At 40.4% G+C, this 18,388-nt stretch overlaps 1 protein-coding gene across 1 annotated transcript; it reads right to left on the bottom strand.

Annotated features, from left to right (window-relative positions):
• Positions 1-1,218: 1,218 nt before the first annotated feature.
• On the bottom strand, positions 1,219-11,474 carry LOC134647186 (protein NLRC3-like). The gene is made up of 10 exons (XM_063501418.1): positions 11,386-11,474; positions 8,237-8,344; positions 6,935-7,081; positions 5,996-6,056; positions 5,643-5,844; positions 3,605-5,408; positions 3,345-3,518; positions 2,291-2,464; positions 2,089-2,135; positions 1,219-1,760 (listed from the first exon to the last, which is right to left on the bottom strand). Exons 1-10 carry the CDS (start codon positions 11,472-11,474, stop codon positions 1,219-1,221), a joined length of 3,348 nt encoding a protein of 1,115 aa, XP_063357488.1.
• Positions 11,475-18,388: the final 6,914 nt, after the last annotated feature.

Below are 18,388 nucleotides of genomic sequence, written 5' to 3'. Positions count from 1 at the left end.
AAAGTATTTTCCTTTTGCTATTTTAAACTTGTGAGAAAATGTGTTTCATAAGTTTAAAACAGCATTTACATTTTGTATGGATCATTTTTAAAAGTTTCCTGTTTTATTGTGAAGAGCTTTTGCATGAGGATGTGAATGTGGTTGTGATTGGTAGCTGAACTTAGATAACAAAGAGAGATAAAAGCATTTTTTTTTTATTAAAGTGAGGATGTATGAACTTCTTTTTGCAAACACACGACCCATTGCATTGTGGGAGCCCCTGATTCTCCCCCTCCAGCATTTTAATTACAGACCCCTCCTCCATCTCCACATCTGTGTGAATCGCAGGAAACAGCAAACATTAAAACTACAACCTTCCATCTCCTGAGGACTGCATTGCAGAAGTATAAAGAAGAGTTATTCTTTTGCTGCAAAATCAATCATTCTTATCAGATACAACGGCACAGTTTGTTTAAAATCATTGAGTTTTTCTACAGGAACCACTGAGCTCTCATTACCCTGCTCACCCAGGGGATTTGGGTGGAATGGTCACACCTAACCCTAGCCCCATAGTTCTTGTGGTGAAGAAAGATGGGTCTATACAGTTCTGTGTGGACTACTGTGAGGTAAATGAGCTTCTAGCTTTCCTTGACAATGTGTAGAACAAACCTAATCATATGAACCCCTAGAAAGCTTAAAAAGTTTCAGGGCTGTGAACAAAATAATGCTGTAAACCTATGTAGATATTACATTAAACACATGTTTTACTTTACACATTGATTTGTTGTGAACAACAGAAATGTTACTAGAGGGAGACTTTTGTTGAAGCACACTTATTACTGATCACAGCTTGCTGTCTTTAACAGTCTCAATATTTTTCTTTCCTGTCTGTGGATTTCTCAAAACATCTGTTCATCACCATTATTAACAGCCTGGTATGATAAGTAGTTTTGTTTGGAATTGCACATGGCTCGTGTGCCATTGTTTCATAGAACAGCATCATCAAGTGATAGTAAATTAGCCAGCAGAATGGTCTTTGATGAAAAATGCCCTTTTTTAAATTTTAATAAAAGTAAGACTGAAGGCAAGGTCATTGTGTTCAGGCCCAGTGGTATATGTGCTGTCCCTCTATTGACTCTGGGCCCCCTGGAGTCACATTTTGAAACTAACACTGATTAATCTTGGTGTCAAACTGGGATGTTTATTGGTGAGCCTGATTTTAAAAACTTAGATTTTCAGTCAGCAGTCTGATTCTGTCACTGAACAAAGAGTGACTGAACCATCCCAGACTGTAAACCCAGGATAGAGAAGTTGAGTAAATGTGATGGAGAAGGTGTGGAGGTGGATCAGAGTGTCGGAAGAGACTCTGTAGAAGGACAGAGTCCCAGCAGGACAGTCCACATACACAGCTACTCTGTTAGAGATAGAGGAGGAGGAGATGGATGTTTCTTTATCATTGTGCCAGACAGAGTAACCGTCGTCAGAGCAGGTCAAACTCCAGGACTGATCATTCCCTCCAAACCTGGAAGCCCTGCTGTAGCCTTTCCTTGGGATCCCTCTGTGAGTCACTGCTATGTTAACATTTCCTTCCCACTCAACTTCCCAGTAACAACGACCAGCCAGGCCATTTTTACACAGCACTTGGCAAAACATATCAAATCTTTCTGGGTGATCAGGATAAGGCTGCTGCTGCTGCTTCAGTACTTTCATCCTCCTGTTGTTGTTAAACAGTTTTAGATTTTTGTGTGTGGTGTTCAGGTCCAATGTTAGCTCACAAGCAACTGGTGGAGGAAAGAGAAGAAAATGAAGAAACTGTTTATTGTTTTGTGTTACTGGTGACTTTAGCATACATTGATCTATGAGCAGAGTAGCTAATTAAAGGTTTCCCGAAAACATAGGAAGATGTTAATTGATACCTTAATTATAGATCAGATCCACTGTCAAACCTATTAATTAAACCTTATTCTATTAAACTTCTGTTTTCTTGACAGTAAATAAAATCAGTTGCACAAGTCAAAAATTCTGACTATCATTTATTTTCCAGAATACCCAGAAGATCTAATTCAAAAACTTTGAGAAAATACTGGCGATATAGCATCTGTCACTTACATTTCCTTAGACCAAGAGTTACCTTCCACTCTCCACCACTGTCCACCCTACAGGATGAAACACAAATGTTTATTTATTATGAATGAAACAGACTTATCTGGCCCCGTTGTTTTTATGCATTATAATTTTTATAATAATTTTATGATCATGATTACAATTTCAAGGGATTTTCTGGTTAATGGTAAAATAGAGGGGGATATACCTGAGAATATCAAGCCTCCAATATGGATCCTCCAATCCTGCAAGCAGCAAATTCACTCCTGAGTCCTGCAGGCTGTTATTACGCAGGTCAAGCTCTCTCAAATAGGAGGGGTTTGAGCTCAGTGCTGATGCTAGAGAAGCACAACCTTCCTCTGTGATTAGACAACCTGATAGCCTGCGCACGCACACACACACACACACACATGCACAAAGTTGTTCGATACAGTAAAGGGGTTTAGCTGTTGTTCAGACAAACATTTAGTTTATCAGACAACAGAGCACAGAGAGGTCACAACAGGCTGGCTAGTTACCAGTCATTTAAGCTGGCAACAACAGCAGGCATTCAAATAACCATTAATTACAACAAGAAGAGACAGACATTTTTAATACACCTATGTGAGGCCTTTAAATAGGCCATGATTTCAGAAACTATTCCACTCAAAATGTCTGTGAAGGTTCTCAGTCATCCAGGTCATCGTAGTCAAAGGAGTTTGCAAAGAAAAGCATCTGGACTTCTTTAAGTTGCTTGAAGACGTTTCACCTCTCATCCAAGAAGCTTCTTCACTTCGTCTTCAAGCAACTTAAAGAAGTCCAGACACTTTTCTTTGCAAACTCCTTTGACTATTCCACTCAAACATTTCTACTGTCAGCAAAAGAAAATTCAAACTGAGGCTACAACTGGCATGCAATTGGCCTTCAATTTATGGCTACTGTCCATCTTCTAACTGGTATTTATAGTAGAATAACAACACCCCATGCAACAAAGCACACCATCTAATCTCATGTTGCAATAACAATGAACAATGACTTCAGTGGGCTCCAGTCAGAAGACTCCAGTAGAAAACCTTTGAAATTCTGGAAATTCATACAGCATTAATATGTACGCTACAAATTTGCAGCAAACATAATGCAGCGTCTTGGTGAAGAAAAGATTGTCACGTCAAACTCGCGCTAGTGACCTCAAAAGAGGCTCTGGTGTCAAAAAACGTTAAGCTGCACTAATAGTTCCTTTTTTCTTTTTTTTTTCTTTTTTTTTTTTTTTTGAAAAATCTGACCTGAGAGATTCCAGCCTGCAGTGTGGACTCTTTACTCCAGCAGCCAACAGCTTCACCCCAGAGTCCTTTAGGTTGTTGTTACTCAGATCCAGTTCTCTCAGCCTAGATGACTGAGAGCTGAGAACTGAGGACAGAGCTTCACAACTGTTCTCTGTCAAATTACAATCACACAGCCTGCAAGACAATCCATTACTTTCATTATCCATTTACTAGTAAATGAAGGAGTTATTTTCTAAATATAAAATTATGCATTGACTCACAGAGCTTTGTTTGTGGCTTTGACCACTGGAAGCAGCTTCAGAAGAGCCTCCTCTGATGCAGAGTATTTCTTCAGGTCAAACACATCCAGATCTTTTTCTGATGACAGTAAGATGAAGACCAGAGCTGACCACTGAGCAGGAGACAGTTTATCTGTGGAGAGACGTCCTAAAACCAAAGAGTTTTGGATGTCCTTCATTAAAGAACGATCATTCAGTTCAATCAGACAGTGGAACAGATTGATGCTTTTCTCTGTAGACAGATTTCCTCCGATCTTCTTGGTGATAAATTCAACAGTTTTATGTCTGGTTGATGGGTTACTTCCTGTCTGTGTCAGAAGGCCTTGTAGGAGAGTCTGATTGGCCTGCAGTGAAAGACCCAGGAGGAACCGGAGAAACAAGTCCAGGTGTCCATTTGGACTCTCCAAGGCCTTAATCACAGCACTCTGGTAAAGATGTTTCAGCTTAGGTATGTCTTTAAATACACTGATATTGTTTAAATTTGCTTGTTGTTCTTCCAGCAGATTCAGTCCAGAGTTGATGAAGGTCAGATGGACATGAAGAGCAGCCAGAAACTCCTGAACACTCAGATGGATGAAGCAGTACACCTTGTCCTGGTACAGTCCTCTCTCCTCTTTAAAGATCTGTGTGAACACTCCTGAGTACACTGAGGCTGCTCTGATATCGATGCCACACTCTGTCAGGTCTGATTCATAAAAGATCAGGTTTCCTTTCTGCAGCTGATCAAAAGCCAATTTTCCAAGAGACTCAATCATCATCCTGCTTTTCTTAATCCAGATTGGATCTCTTTCACGTTTTCCATCATATTTGACAATTGCCATTTTGGTTTGAACTACCAGGAAGTGGATGTACATCTCAGTCAGGGTCTTGGGCAGCTGTCCTCTCTCTCTGGTTTTCAGCACATCCTCCAGAACTGTAGCAGTGATCCAGCAGAAGACTGGGATGTGGCACATGATGTGGAGGCTTCGTGAAGTCTTGATGTGGGAGATGATCCTGCTGGCCTGCTCCTCATCTCTGAATCTCTTCCTGAAGTACTCCTCCTTCTGTGGGTCAGTGAACCCTCTGGCCTCTGTCACCATGCCAACACAGTCAGAAGGGAGTTGATTGGCTGCTGCAGGTCGTGTGGTTATCCAGACGCGAGCAGAGGGAAGCAGTCTCCCTGTGATGAGGTTTATCAGCAGCACATCCACTGAGGTGGACTTTCTAGGGTCAGTTAGGATTGTAGTTTTGTGGAAGTCCAGAGGAAGCCGACACTCATCCAGACCATCAAAGATGAACACAACCTGGAAGTCTTCAAAGCTGCAGATTCCTGCTTCTTTGGTTTCAGTAAAGAAGTGATGAACAAGTTCCACCAAGCTGAACTTTTCCTCTTTCAGCACATTCAGCTCTCTGAAAGTGAATGGAAATATGAACTGGATGTCCTGGTTGGCTTTGTCTTCAGCCCAGTCCAGGGTGTATTTCTGTGTTAAGACTGTTTTCCCAATGCCAGCCACTCCCTTTGTCAGCACTGTTCTGATTGGTTCATCTCTTCCAGATGAGGCTTTAAAGATGTCTTCTTGTCTGATTGGTGTTTCTGGTCTGTGTGGTTTCCTATTTGCTGTTTCAATCTGTCTGACCTCATGTTCATCATTGACCTCTGCAGTCCCTCCCTCTGTGATGTAGAGCTCTGTGTAGATCTGATTCAGAAGGGTTGGGTTTCCTGCTTTAGCGATCCCCTCAAACACACACTGGAACTTCTTCTTTAACTTGGATTTTAGTTTACGTTTGCCAACTTCAGCATGAGTTCCTGCATGAAGAGCAATGATGTATGCATATATTTATATGTGTATATTTACAATGTAAATATTTAATTTAATAAACCCAAACAGACACCTGTCTGCTTCATTCCCATGTGATAGCAATCTTGATATCCAAATATTTGTGAGGGAAAGAATTTGAGTTTTTTTTTTCTTTCATTTATAAAATCTTATTGTAAATATAGACAGACTTTATGGCTACACAATAAAACAAAAAGTCTTACTGCTTTGAAGACGGTGAGCCAGCTCCTCCTCATTCATTCTCCTCAGAAAGTGAAGTGTGATCTTCAGAAATGCCTCCCTGCTGCTTCTCTTCTCTTTATCCTCATACATCACTGTCTCATCATCATCCAGCCTCTGATTCAGAAACCTCTGGAACTCCTTTAGCTCATTTTTCATAAATGTGACAATTTTTTTCTCAAGGAGCTGGAATAGAGAGATATAAACTTTATGTTGAACATGAACTACCACTACCACTGAACTATGAATCTACCACTGTGCCACACTTTTAGTGCTATGACTGTTTACTGTATGATTCTTGATTTAGTGTAGCAGTTGTGTGTTTCTTTTTACACACCATAAACACGGAGTCCAGGTGATTTTTGTGCTCAGATTGATCTGATGTGTCCTGGTTAATTCTGCAAATGAAAGATGTACAGAGAAGTAATTCTGTTGTCATGAATTCTCGTAATGATCATTTCTTTATAAATCATTAGTTCAATAGTAAGTTTTTTTTGTTAGTTTTTTAAAACTATTTTTAAACATTTAAAGAAATACACATTTCAACAAAAAACAAAACTCCGTGAGGCATTAAAAAAATCATCAATCGTCCAGTTAAGTAAATACCAAAAGGTTGATTCTGTTCATCTGGACGTAGCGTTTTCAGTGGGAGAAACATTTTGTCACTCATCCAAGTGACTTCTTCAGTCTCAGCTGAAGTTTCAGTAGAGTGAGCTCTACGAAAGCCAGATTGGAATTTATCTTGAACAGCTTAAGCTGCTTAGCCACAACCTTTTCTAAAATCTTAGCATTGAATGGTAATTTTGAGAGGAGGAGTTTAAGAGCTGACACATAGATATAGACAAACAGGCACACACACAGACACAAACATGTACATTTCTATGTGCTTCCATGTTTGATGATGCATGATTATTTGAATATGTGTGCATGAGGGTGGGAGTACACATGCTCACACTCCCCAATGAACTCTATACTCCCGGTGTTCTGGGAATCCATCTTACCTAAAAAAAGATCCTACCCAATGTTTCGGCGCAGACGCAGCGCATGCACACAACAAAAATCCAAATTAACTTCTTTTTCTCTCACCCAGGTTATGGTTCTTACGGTTATGGTTATGGTTGGATGGTAGGGTTAGGTTTAGTCACAAGTCACCAGCAAATTATAATACGGGTAGGAATATTGTTAGAGCAGGATGGTTTCTCACAACACTGGGTCCAGGCACCAGCACCCTTGAAGGGGCAATCTGCCCCCAGACCCAGGAGATGGTTCACTTTACTCTTGGGTGGAGATGAGCAGACTGCCCCTGGACAGTCCCAGATGGCCAGCTCCTCCTCCCAGCTCCCGCCCCAGACGATTAACAGAGAACATGGTTGTGAAGACCCCAAACCTTACTCCACCCACTGATATGTGGCGTTGATGCATGCTGTTTAAGGTGCATTTAAAACAGGGGAGGGGCATGGTGCCAACAACCCTCTGCCAGGGGTAGTTGGCACCATGACATTGTTTACGTGATTATCAATCCAGGTCTACTTTTTTAAATAGTTTGCCGTTATCTTTAGCCAAGTCGGAGATACAACTTTCAGCCTTTGTCAGACTCGTTTGGATTGCAGCTTCAGAGTTCTGGAGTTCTGTTGTGTTGGATTTAATCAGCGTGACATCAGCTGCAACACCGTACAGTATCACCCTGATCTTCGCAATCTCAGCAAACAGGCCACTTTTCATCTATTTTCCAACCTTCTTGGCTATCAAGACTAGCGGGCTTAGCTTCTCCGAAAGCAACAGTTGACAGGAGCAACTGCACACTTCGTTCTTTTTGACTGGGTGCCATTTTTGTCCCAGATTTATTTAAAATCTTTCCAGTTTGGTTAGATCCTCACCAGGGTTGAGTGGTATAGTAGTAAGAGTTGTTTCAAAGTTTAATTGTCATTATATTATCGACGAGGGTTCAGAGCCATTTCCGGCATCTTGCCATATAACTTCTCAATAGTACAATATTATAACCCCTTTAAATGTTTACCTGTGATAAGCTGGGTCGTGTCCACAATAAGTAGGTTGATGCACAGAGTGGTCACTCTTCAAAGTTGTAAAGCTGGCTTTGGGAGAGTTCTCTGCCTGTGGATAAATCCTTGTAGAAACAAAAGAGTGTTTCATTTGAAACCTATCTCCGTAACATTTTCTATGACAAGATAAAACCAAAATTATGAGTTAAACAAAGCTCAAAATCTTAGTAGAATTTTACTTTCCAGTATTAACATTATTCATTTTGATGTAGCCAAACTTTCATATTAGGATTTTAGACCAAAGAGTAGATACAAAAAAAGGTGCTACAGTCTGCCTTAGCAAAATGGTCTGATGTAAATAAGTGAGAATAATTAACAGACCTAGAAGAAAACAGCACCATTGGACTCACAATATTCATTCTCTTAAAGTTACACTTTAAATTAAAAACGTGAAGCTGTAATCCTAGGGATTGTTGTGAGGTGTATTGTCAGTGAGACTGTTGTAATGCAATTGTACAGTAACAGTAAGTGTATTCATTTGGTAAATGAATGCATTTGCCTGAGTCTTATAATCTTACCAATCTGCTTTTAAATGGTGTCCAGCGTAAGTAGGTTCATACATTGACTCATCACTCTCCATGGGAACAGAGCTCAGTCCAACAGAGTCTGGTCTCTGCTGCTGGATCCTAACAGCATGGAACATGATCATTACTAACAGCATCATCTCACCTCATTTAAACTCAACTTTGCTCATTTTATCAGTTTTTTAGTAAGGGTAACATCCACATGCACAACAGTGCCATTTTTAAGAAATTGATTTCATTGAGTACTTTTATCTTACCTTTGATCTGCCTTTAAATGTTCAACATTAAAATAAATGGGTTCATTTAGGGATCGGTCACTCTTGATGGATAAACAGTTTGTGTCAGACGATCCTGGTCTCTGATGATTCCTGATAGAACTGCCCAATAATTGAATAATTAACACTGTTGAATTCAAAGTTTTTGACATATGAAAAGGACAAAAACCATATAGTGAGACTTCTTTGGGATATTTTAGTATAATCAATGGATACTCTCTACAAGACTAAACTAAATAGAGTCATAATAAATGTATTAAAGTTCCGGATCAAAACTATTTCTAATATAAATGTTGGAAGGCAAAAAATAACTTTCTGAGCTTTATTTTGTTTTATCAAAAATCTTTTCTTTTATATTGAAATAAATATTTTGCCTATGTCGTGAATCTGTCCTTCTGTTGGTTAGAATTTCAAATTCTTGTTTATTTTTTTAGTCGTAATTTTTGCTTTTTGTTGGGTAATTAAATTATTCACTTCAATGTAATAATTAAAATGTTCTTAATGTTAATAAAAACGACAGACATACCTCCTATATTGACACTGAGGTTAATAAACCTCAAGAATGTTTTTCCCAGTGTTGTGTTCACTAAATAAAGTCATAATGACACTAAAGCTGTAACTATTTGAAAACCTTACCTCTTCACAGACTTTGACTGCTCTGCATACTTTTGTTCAAACATCATTTGTAGCTTCTTAAGCTTCAAAGCTGTTAAAATAATAAAGAAAATAACATCATTCACCAAAGAGGCCATCTATGTACACTGTGAGCGACCATCTTTGAACAGAGGCAGTGGTTTATGACACCAACTGTCGGCCATCTATAATCCAGTTTTGAGTTCCCTCCCCAGACGCCTTAATGCCCACTCACATCCTGGGCCATCTGACCTCAGGAAATCACATGATAGGGTGGGGCCAGGTTTCACAATGAGCTCACCCGAAACCCTGGCTGATTAGGTCCCACACCCGCTTTCACACCTTGGCTCATGTGATTAGAGGATCACCAGGGGGTCCTTTGTCCCTCTTTGTGGGGAAACTCCCACTGGGTTTAAATCTGGGACTCTCGGCCATTTGACCTTAGAACTGAAGAAGCTTCTCGAATGAGAGGTGAAACGTCTTCAAGAAACTTAAAGAAGTCCAGACGCTTTTCTTTCCAAGCTCCTTTGACATTTTTGTGAAGTGTTTTATTTATATTGCATGTTTTATTGAATATATTAACTTGTCCCGGAGAGACTCCGCCCACTTCTAATCACAAATCAGGTACACCTGGGAGGGCACAGAGGTGAATAAGAGGGCCTGGCAGACGATAGAGAAGAGGCCTGAGAGCGCGACAGAGATGGCGCAGTGAATGGGGTCAGGCGGCGGCTGCTGCAAACCCGCAGACTGGCTAGTGTAGGTTGGTGGGCGGTGATTTACAGAGTGCTCAGTGACACATAAGAGGCTCGGGGAGGCTTGAGAGACCGAGGCAGGAAGATACAACGCCAGCGACGTGGAGCGAGCGGTCCGACTGCTGCAGCAACAAGAGGCCACATTACGTGTCTGCGGGGAATTAGAGGCGGCGAGGCGGGCCGGTGCCGATTGGCTGTTACAAAGAAGCGGCGGGCAGAGTTAAGAGCTCTTCCCATCCAGGTTAAGTCTTTTGACTTGTCCCCTTTAATGAATGATTGCTGCCTAAAAGAGTAGTGACTGCCGCTGCCTTTCTTTAAATTCTTAGTGACTTTTATACCGTGGCGGACGCCACTGGACTTTTAATGTTGTGTTTTATTGATTCTTATTGTGTTGCCCCCTGGCCAGGGCTGCTTTAATTCATTTTATATTTTTAACTGTTTAAATATAATAACTTATATGTTAACCTTACAGTTTTTAATTCGTGTGCTTCCCCTTGGCTGCTCCACTGCTCCGTCCGTTTTGAGGAGGGTTTCCCTCTCTTTAATAACATTTGTGCTAAAAATCACCTTCGCTCCGTTACAACTGTCCGAGCCGGGGCTCGAACCAGCGACTTTCTGATTACAAGACAAACTACCATCTCTTGAGCCACGATCGCCCCGGTCTAAGAAGGTTAGAAAGAAAAAAGCGTTTGGACTTCTTTAAGTTGCTTGAAGACGTTTCACCTCTCATCCGAGAAGCTTCTTCAGTTCTAGAGGCAAACGGTGGAGAGTCCCAGATTTAAGCCCTAAAAAAAGTCCTACTAAGGCTACGAATACCTGGATGACTGAAAGCCTTCAAAGACACATTTTTATTTTTATTTTTTTTTTTTTTTTTTGGAAATGCTGCATTAATGTAGCTTAAATATAAACTGCACTCTTTTTTAAATTTTGTGTGAAGGTAGCTTACTAATATGGAACTGTCAGCTGACCTGCAATTCCCCTCTCCCCCTTCAAAACAAGAAATATAGGCCTTTGAAGTGTTTAATATAAAGATTACCAAAGATGTCACCATAACAACTTGAACTGTTAAATACGTGAAGGAAGAAGCCAGAGCTTAAAGAATCTTCTCGGCCTTTCTTTTCTATGTGTTTAATAGCCTCAAGTTGCTCTCTGCAGGATTTGGGGCTTGTTGTTGGACTCATATGTTATTTACATACAGCATTTGGGAACAAATAAGAAGCTGATTGTTAGTTTTCTGAAGAATTCGTGTCTGTATATAGAAAATGGATATATAGAAAACACAACATCAGTCAAAAGACACTCCACAAAAAAGAAGGAAAATATTTCTGCAACATTTTATTTTTAATCTGGCCTGAAGTTAACACGGCATTCCACTGTAAAGAGCACCTGTCAAATATGGTGCTGCTGTAATTAGGCTGCTTAGTGTGAGTGCTGAGCTGTGACATGGAGAAGAGTCATGGACAGTTAAAGATGGTCATCTCACCTCTGAGCTTTGGTCTGGCTCTCATGTTCCCCACACAGAGCGGTTTTAGAGGGAGGGACTCCCTCCTCTCTGTCCTCACACTGATCCATAGCAGAGCCCACACCTTCACACAGATACAGCAACACACTCAGTCAACACAACAAGAGTGTTACTAATGCCATCTTTATTAGAATAGATAAAGAAAATTCTCTTTGTACGAGAAAGACAATTTTAATATCATTGCACCCTGAATCTTTTTTTTGCAATTCCCTCAATGAACGAATGTTTTCTTGAATCTCATCAAATGAAATAACAGCAAGTATGTTTTTAACAGTTTAGAGACTGATGAAGAGAAATGACTCACCAGGTGAATTCAGCTCCACATTCAGTCACACCGTCGTTTTACCTTCACCTCCACGATACGCTGCTCATTCCCCTTCTGAGGAATCTTCACAGTGAAACATGAGAAGCAAAGTTGAACTACCCCACCCACAGGACACAAAGGTGACTTTGTCATGCCATGTAAAGTTAAATACCTGAATTAATGAATTTTCTTTTATGGCTAAATAATAGAAAATGTAACCACATTAAACCAACACAAAGACAGGCAGGTAAAACTACAGGACAGTACTGTAAACCAAAACACAGCATAATGGGGCTTATTTCCCTCGTAACGAATAATGAGAATCAGCTGACCTCCTGCAGCACAAAGGTCATGATCATGGTGCTCTTATTGTGTTATGTTTAATGTAATTGCTCTCTGTGCTTTTTGATTATGTTATTAGCACAAAGTTGAATTATTTTATGGTTTAGTAAAAAGATTATTGATCTCTGAACATTGAACGCTGAGACTGAAGGACTGAAAGAATGAGAAACGTGAGACTGAAGTTTCTTTGCAGATTAAATATTTCAATTAAAATTAGACTTTCTTCAGCAAACATCCTTATTCAGTATCACATGAATGATGATGATTAACACACTGAAAGACTGTGCAAAGACCTCTTACTGTAAAATGTTTATGATCTTTTATAAGCTGTAAATCCCAAAATAATGAATCTGTTCCTGGATCCTCCTCAGGAAACGGGTTCAAAACATGCTTCACTAAAAACAAAAAGTTCACTGCCAGGGAAGATGTGTTGAAATTGAATCAGCTGGATTTTTTTTGTTTTTAAACAACCACTTAAAGCAGGAACAAGAAAGAATCCATTGTCACAAGAGTCATGTGATCAAATCACACTGAATTTACCTGTTGAAGATGGACTGAAAACCTGGGCTGTTTCAGCTAACAGTTTTTGCTGTTATTTATTCATCCTCATGTTCTGGGGAAACAAAGTAGTTTTCATTTTATTAGGCGTTTTAAATTGTTAATCTTGAAAGCACAAATGCAATCATGCAAATTCACACAGACACAAAACCCAGCTAAACACAGGCCAGTATTGCTATTTGTCGTCTTTTTACAAAGCCAGTATCAGCCCATACTTATGTTTTGATGAAAATATTGACACCCCAAACTCACGCACGTGTAAAACAGTTGTAGGGTCACCACCTCCACGTCAAAGTACTGAGCAGGCTGGATCATAAAAGGTCTCCGGTACCTCCACAGGTACAGAGGTTTACATCTTGTAAAAACGTTACTAAAATGTGACATAAACAGGAGTCTAACTGCAGTGGAAGCAAAGTAGAATTTTTAAATCCAAGAACTCTGAAGCCCAAAGAAACATCTGAGGAAGTGCTGCAGAATTAGATGAGCAATAAGACAAAAAAGAATTAATTCACAAACTAAACCACTAAAGAGACCAAAAAGAGAACATCTGTAATGGTTTAATTATTTGACAACTCCTCATTTGGTTTTTGTAATGTTCAAAAACAATTTTAGAGATTCCACCTGAACATAATAAGACTCAACAAAATAACACAATATATTTCTACTAGCTCAACTATTATGAGAGCTGTTTAATAGCAACACCCATTCACACTAAAATGACTTAAGATTAGGTTTACCTTTGGATGGTGGAAATAAGAGAAAGTGAACTTATTCATCCAGCTATGAGACTGACCAGAGAGGATAAGCATGTAACTCACACACTTCAAAGTTTTTAAGTGTGTTAGCTCTTCAATTCCAGGCGCTGTCTCAAGGAAGTGTGATAACTGAGCTGCACTAACAGTCACATGATGACCCTTGAACTCATTAAAGTCATTAAACATCAACTCTAAAAGTCTTTATGTGTCAGATTATAACTCTGACCAGAGCTTGTGCTCTGAGAGTCAGCACACATTTCCTTTCCAGTAAAAGAGACTCAGTTTGATTCTAGGAGGAAACACAAACCCAGCCTCATTGGGTCACTCCAGTGTACCAGCTGTTCTCCTTTATCCCACTGGTCATCCTGCTGAAGGCACGTGGTCAACTTAAGTGAAGTTGTAAAAAAGTTATAGGGAAAACAATTTCCATCAGACTTTCCAACAGGGTGGTTTATGATAACGATGCATCAAACCTGTTTCCTCAGCTAAACTCCTATTGTGTTCACTGGAGCATTTGTATTTTAATATTTTGTCTTTTTTTTATTTACAGAAGGAAGTCACTAAAGTAATGTGCTAGTAACTAGTAATGTGCAGCAAATGTTTAGCTCTGTTTATAAAAAGTCATACTCCCCATCAGCTTTAACATAATAACCACACAAATAATATTATGAATATTACAATTAAATAAATTCAATTCAATTTTATTTATATAGCTCCAAATGACAACAACATTTGCCTCAAGGTGCTTTATATTGTACGGTAGACCCTACAATAATAAATACAGAGAAAAACCCAACAATCATATGATCCCCTATGAGCAAGCACTTTGGCAACAGTGGGAAGGAAAAACTCCCTTTTAACAGGAAGAAACCTCCGGCTGAACCAGGCTCAGGGAGGGGCGGCCATCTGCTGTGACCGGTTGGGATGAAAGAAGAAAAAGAGGATAAAGAAGAGGAAGAGAGACAGAGGTTAATAACAGATATGATTCAATGCAGAGAGGTCTATTAACACATAGTGAGTGAGAAAGGTGACTGAAGAAGAAACACCCAGTTTCTTCCAAAAGCTTAATTGGTCGGCCAGCTCTCCTTACCCTGAACCCCTCAGAGAATCTGTTATTATTAAGATGAAGATGAGAAACTCTGGATGAGCTGAAGGTCACACTCAAACCAACCTGAGCCTCAGTGACTCCTCAGCAGGAGCTGATCTCCTCCATGCTACGCTGCACTGATGCAGTAACTCATGGTGCTGGAGCCCAAGTACTGAGAGTGTAAATGAACAGAGTTTCAGAAGGTGAACGTTTCTGAATGTAAACAATGTTTTTATTGATCCAACGATGTACAATTCATTCTTCACACTTCCTGGCTGCCTCAGCATTAATGATGCTGAATGATCCAAACTACATTCTTGACATCAGGTTCATGTTATGTCCACAAAGAAGTCCAGTGGAAGAGATTAAAACACAGAAGCTACAAGTTTATTGTTTAATGTGAAGTTGAAGCAGACGGTAAAGTGGAGCAGCACACACAGTCATCATGTCTTTGAATAAATCCTCACAGTGAGGTAACTCCAATCATCTTATTTCTAATAACGCATTGTTGTGGAAATCTGATACACTGATCTACACAAACAGGTTTTGTGTTTGCAGAGGGTCAAACAACCAAACATCACAACAGCAACAATCACAGAGTCATTTATAGAAACATGTCATCCTTCCAGGTCAGCTTTACACAGAGGAGGACTGATGTTAAAGTTTTCATTTCACCTCACAGTTCAACACTTTGATACTAAAATAAATAATTATACAAATACATGCAGTAAGTTTGTTCGACTGAACCATTACAACAGATTCAGATTACAGTTCATGTCACACTTATAGGAACAACACACTCAGACCAGAGGCCTCAGCACACAGATATAAACAAGTACATGCATGAGCATAATATTCCTCTCTGCTGTTTATTAAAAGCTGATCTTCTCTGAAACTCTGATGGTTCCTGACAGTCAGCAGCTTCGACCTTTGACCTACAAGAAGTTTTCATAATTTTAAATAGATCAGATCAGAGTGTGTTTGAGGTTCTGTATAATCAGCCTGCAGCAGTAATGTCTGTTACAGGATTACTTTAGGATCATTTATGTTAGTATTATGTTGGGTCAGCTGCTTCTAATAAATGAATCCAGCTCAGGGTTCACTGATGTGTTTGTTTTAGTTCGGATCGACATGAGGAGGCTGAAGGAGGTCCTCAGGATGGAGACTCAGGTGGAGCTCAGGGTTTATCAGAGGAGAGCTGCAGTGGTGGACACGCTGTTGTCATGGAGATGTGTCTTTAGTAGTCTTCGGGGGCTGCAGACATTTTTAAATGTGTTTTGTAACAAAAACACACACATACAAACAGCACTTGGTGACCCATAGTGTCTTCTACTTATGCTCCATCTTATTGTGTTACACATGCACTCGAGTTTATTTACATCATACTTTTAGGAAGGATTTGTAATACTGTAATATTCACATCATGTCCGTCACCTCCACACTGAACAATTCACACCAACTTTAACAACAGATGAAAAACAAGAGGAACAGAGAGGAGGAGGGAGGAAGAGGGCATGACTCAGAGGAAGCTTGATCATTGGTGGATTCCTCTGGTTGCTTGTTTCTTCTCCTGAGGAGCAGACAAACAGATTGAGTCTCAGCTCAGAGTCCTGATCAACTTATTTCTACATCAGACACTTGAACATATCATGTGACTCTGAACATGTTTTTTTCTAAAATATTGTAAATATTGATCATCAGGACCACAGGAACCAATCAGTGACAGTGATCAGAGCTGCCAGGCTTCATGAACATGGCAGAGCTGTGCAGTGATTCTGTCCTAGTGGTAAAAGTGTGTTACTGCGACTTGGAGCTCATTACATGACATAAGTGAGACAAACTGCATTTTCCCCAAACAAACAACAGGAAACAGTTTTTAGAGAAAGATGTGAAAACACTAGGAATCAGAATTTGATCCAGTTGTGTTTGTAAAGCAGCGATCATTGGCGCAACAACAGGAGCCAGTTTATCAGAACTTTGTCTGAAGGAACCAGGAGAAGAATCTGTGTGATGCAGCTTTGACACTTATGAAACAGCATTGCCACTGGCTTTGCTGGTTCACAGTAACATCATGTAAAATCTAATGGTGGAGAATGAAGGTCCACTGTCCTGGCAGGTTATCGTCTAAATAAGGTGGTCGGAGATGATGTATTTGTGGGGTCAGGGCGTGGCCAATAACCAGACACGGGGCTGCTGATCTTTTTACATATGGAAGTCATAGGAGCCAAACTCCTGCAAACTGCACAGGACTCTGAGTGGATTTATGATGTGTTTACTGACCTGTGTCAGATGTGTCCCCCATCTTCAACCTTAATGTCAGACTTTCTATCTGAGGAGAGAACAGAGCACATCAGGATCACACTGAAAGACAGATAACAGTGATTTCATTCTCACTTACTTTGGACAAACAGCTGTTACACTCACCTCTGACACTGAGAGTCACTGATTTCTGTAGCAGCTTGTATCCATACTTGTTGTAGACGGTGCAGGTGTAGACTCCACTGTCAGTGAGGTGGAGGTCTTTCAAGGTCAGACTGAGGTCTTTAGTAGTCACAGGATCTTCATTCATCTCTGTGCGGCTACTGTAAACCTGCTCCTGGTCGTCTTCATCTGAGAGGTTGTTTCCACTCTCATACACATGGACCATCTTTTCTTCAGGGTGAGTGAGTCTCCACTCTGCTTTGATGTCACGTGGAAGGTCACCTGTGATTTTAAAAGGCAGCAGGACAGACCTCTCTCCCTCCATCACCTCCACCATCTCTGTCTGGTATCCTGAGAGGAGAACAGACAGACAGACCATCATCATCCATCATCTCCTTTGCTGTGTAACCAGCAGCTATTTACTCCTGTTGTAAGTTATTGTACACACACAGCTGTTACACTCACCTCTGACACTGAGTGTCACTACTTTCTGTAGCAGGATGCTGCCATCCTTGTTGTAGACGGTGCAGGTGTAGCCACCACGGTCACTAAGTTGGAGGCCTTTCAGGGTCAGACTGAGGTCTTTATTTTTCAGAGGCTCTTCATTCATCTCTGTGCGGCCTTTATAATCCTCGTCCATTAAGAGAGACTGGTTTTGGCTATTCTGATACACATGGACGATGATATTTTGATGTTTCCACTCTACTTTGATGTCCTCAAGGAGGTGTTCTGTGATTTTAAAGGGCAGCAAGACAGACGCCTCTCCCTGTGTCACTTCCACCATCTCCAATGGATAGTCTGAGATGAAAACAGAAGTCAACATTAGGTGTGCAGACATCAGTGAGTGAGTGTGATCCTCCATCATCTCTAACCCTAACCCTTTACTCCTGTTTTTAGTTAATGTGGGCAAACAGCTGTTACACTCACCTCTGACACTGAGAGTCACTACTTTCTGTAGCAGCATGTGTCCATCCTTGTTGTAGACGGTGCAGGTGTAGACTCCACTGTCAGTGAGGCCGAGATCCTTCAGGGTCAGACTGAGGTCTTTAGTTGTCACTGGATCTTCAGTCATCTCTGCACGACCTCTGTATACATGGTCTCGTGAAGGAGACTCATTTTTACTCCTTTGATACACGTAGACCATCCGGTCTTCAGGGTTAATGAGTCTCCACTCAACTTTGACATCCTGAGGAAGGTGATCTGTGACTTTAAAAGGCAGCAGGATAGACTTCTCTCCTTGTGTCGCATTCACCATTTCCACCGGGTACACTGAGATCAGAACAGAGTAGAACATGAGGTGCACAGAGAAACACAATGAGACATCAATGAAAGCCATTCATAGTTCTTACTGTCATAGTTTATTAACTGTCAGGCTGGGCAAGCACACATCCTGCGAGCTCACTGTAAGTACTGCAGTCTGAATTGTTTTTAAATGTCTACAATGGCAGGCATCAATGAAAGAGTCTCAAATAAAAAGAGTTGGACAACCCGACCATG

This window comes from Pelmatolapia mariae, linkage group LG3_W (assembly GCF_036321145.2).
Source record: "Pelmatolapia mariae isolate MD_Pm_ZW linkage group LG3_W, Pm_UMD_F_2, whole genome shotgun sequence".
In the NCBI taxonomy this organism is placed as follows: domain Eukaryota; kingdom Metazoa; phylum Chordata; class Actinopteri; order Cichliformes; family Cichlidae; genus Pelmatolapia; species Pelmatolapia mariae.
The sequence above is the reverse complement of the archived record's forward strand: the minus strand, read 5'-3'. Positions and strand labels throughout refer to the sequence as shown.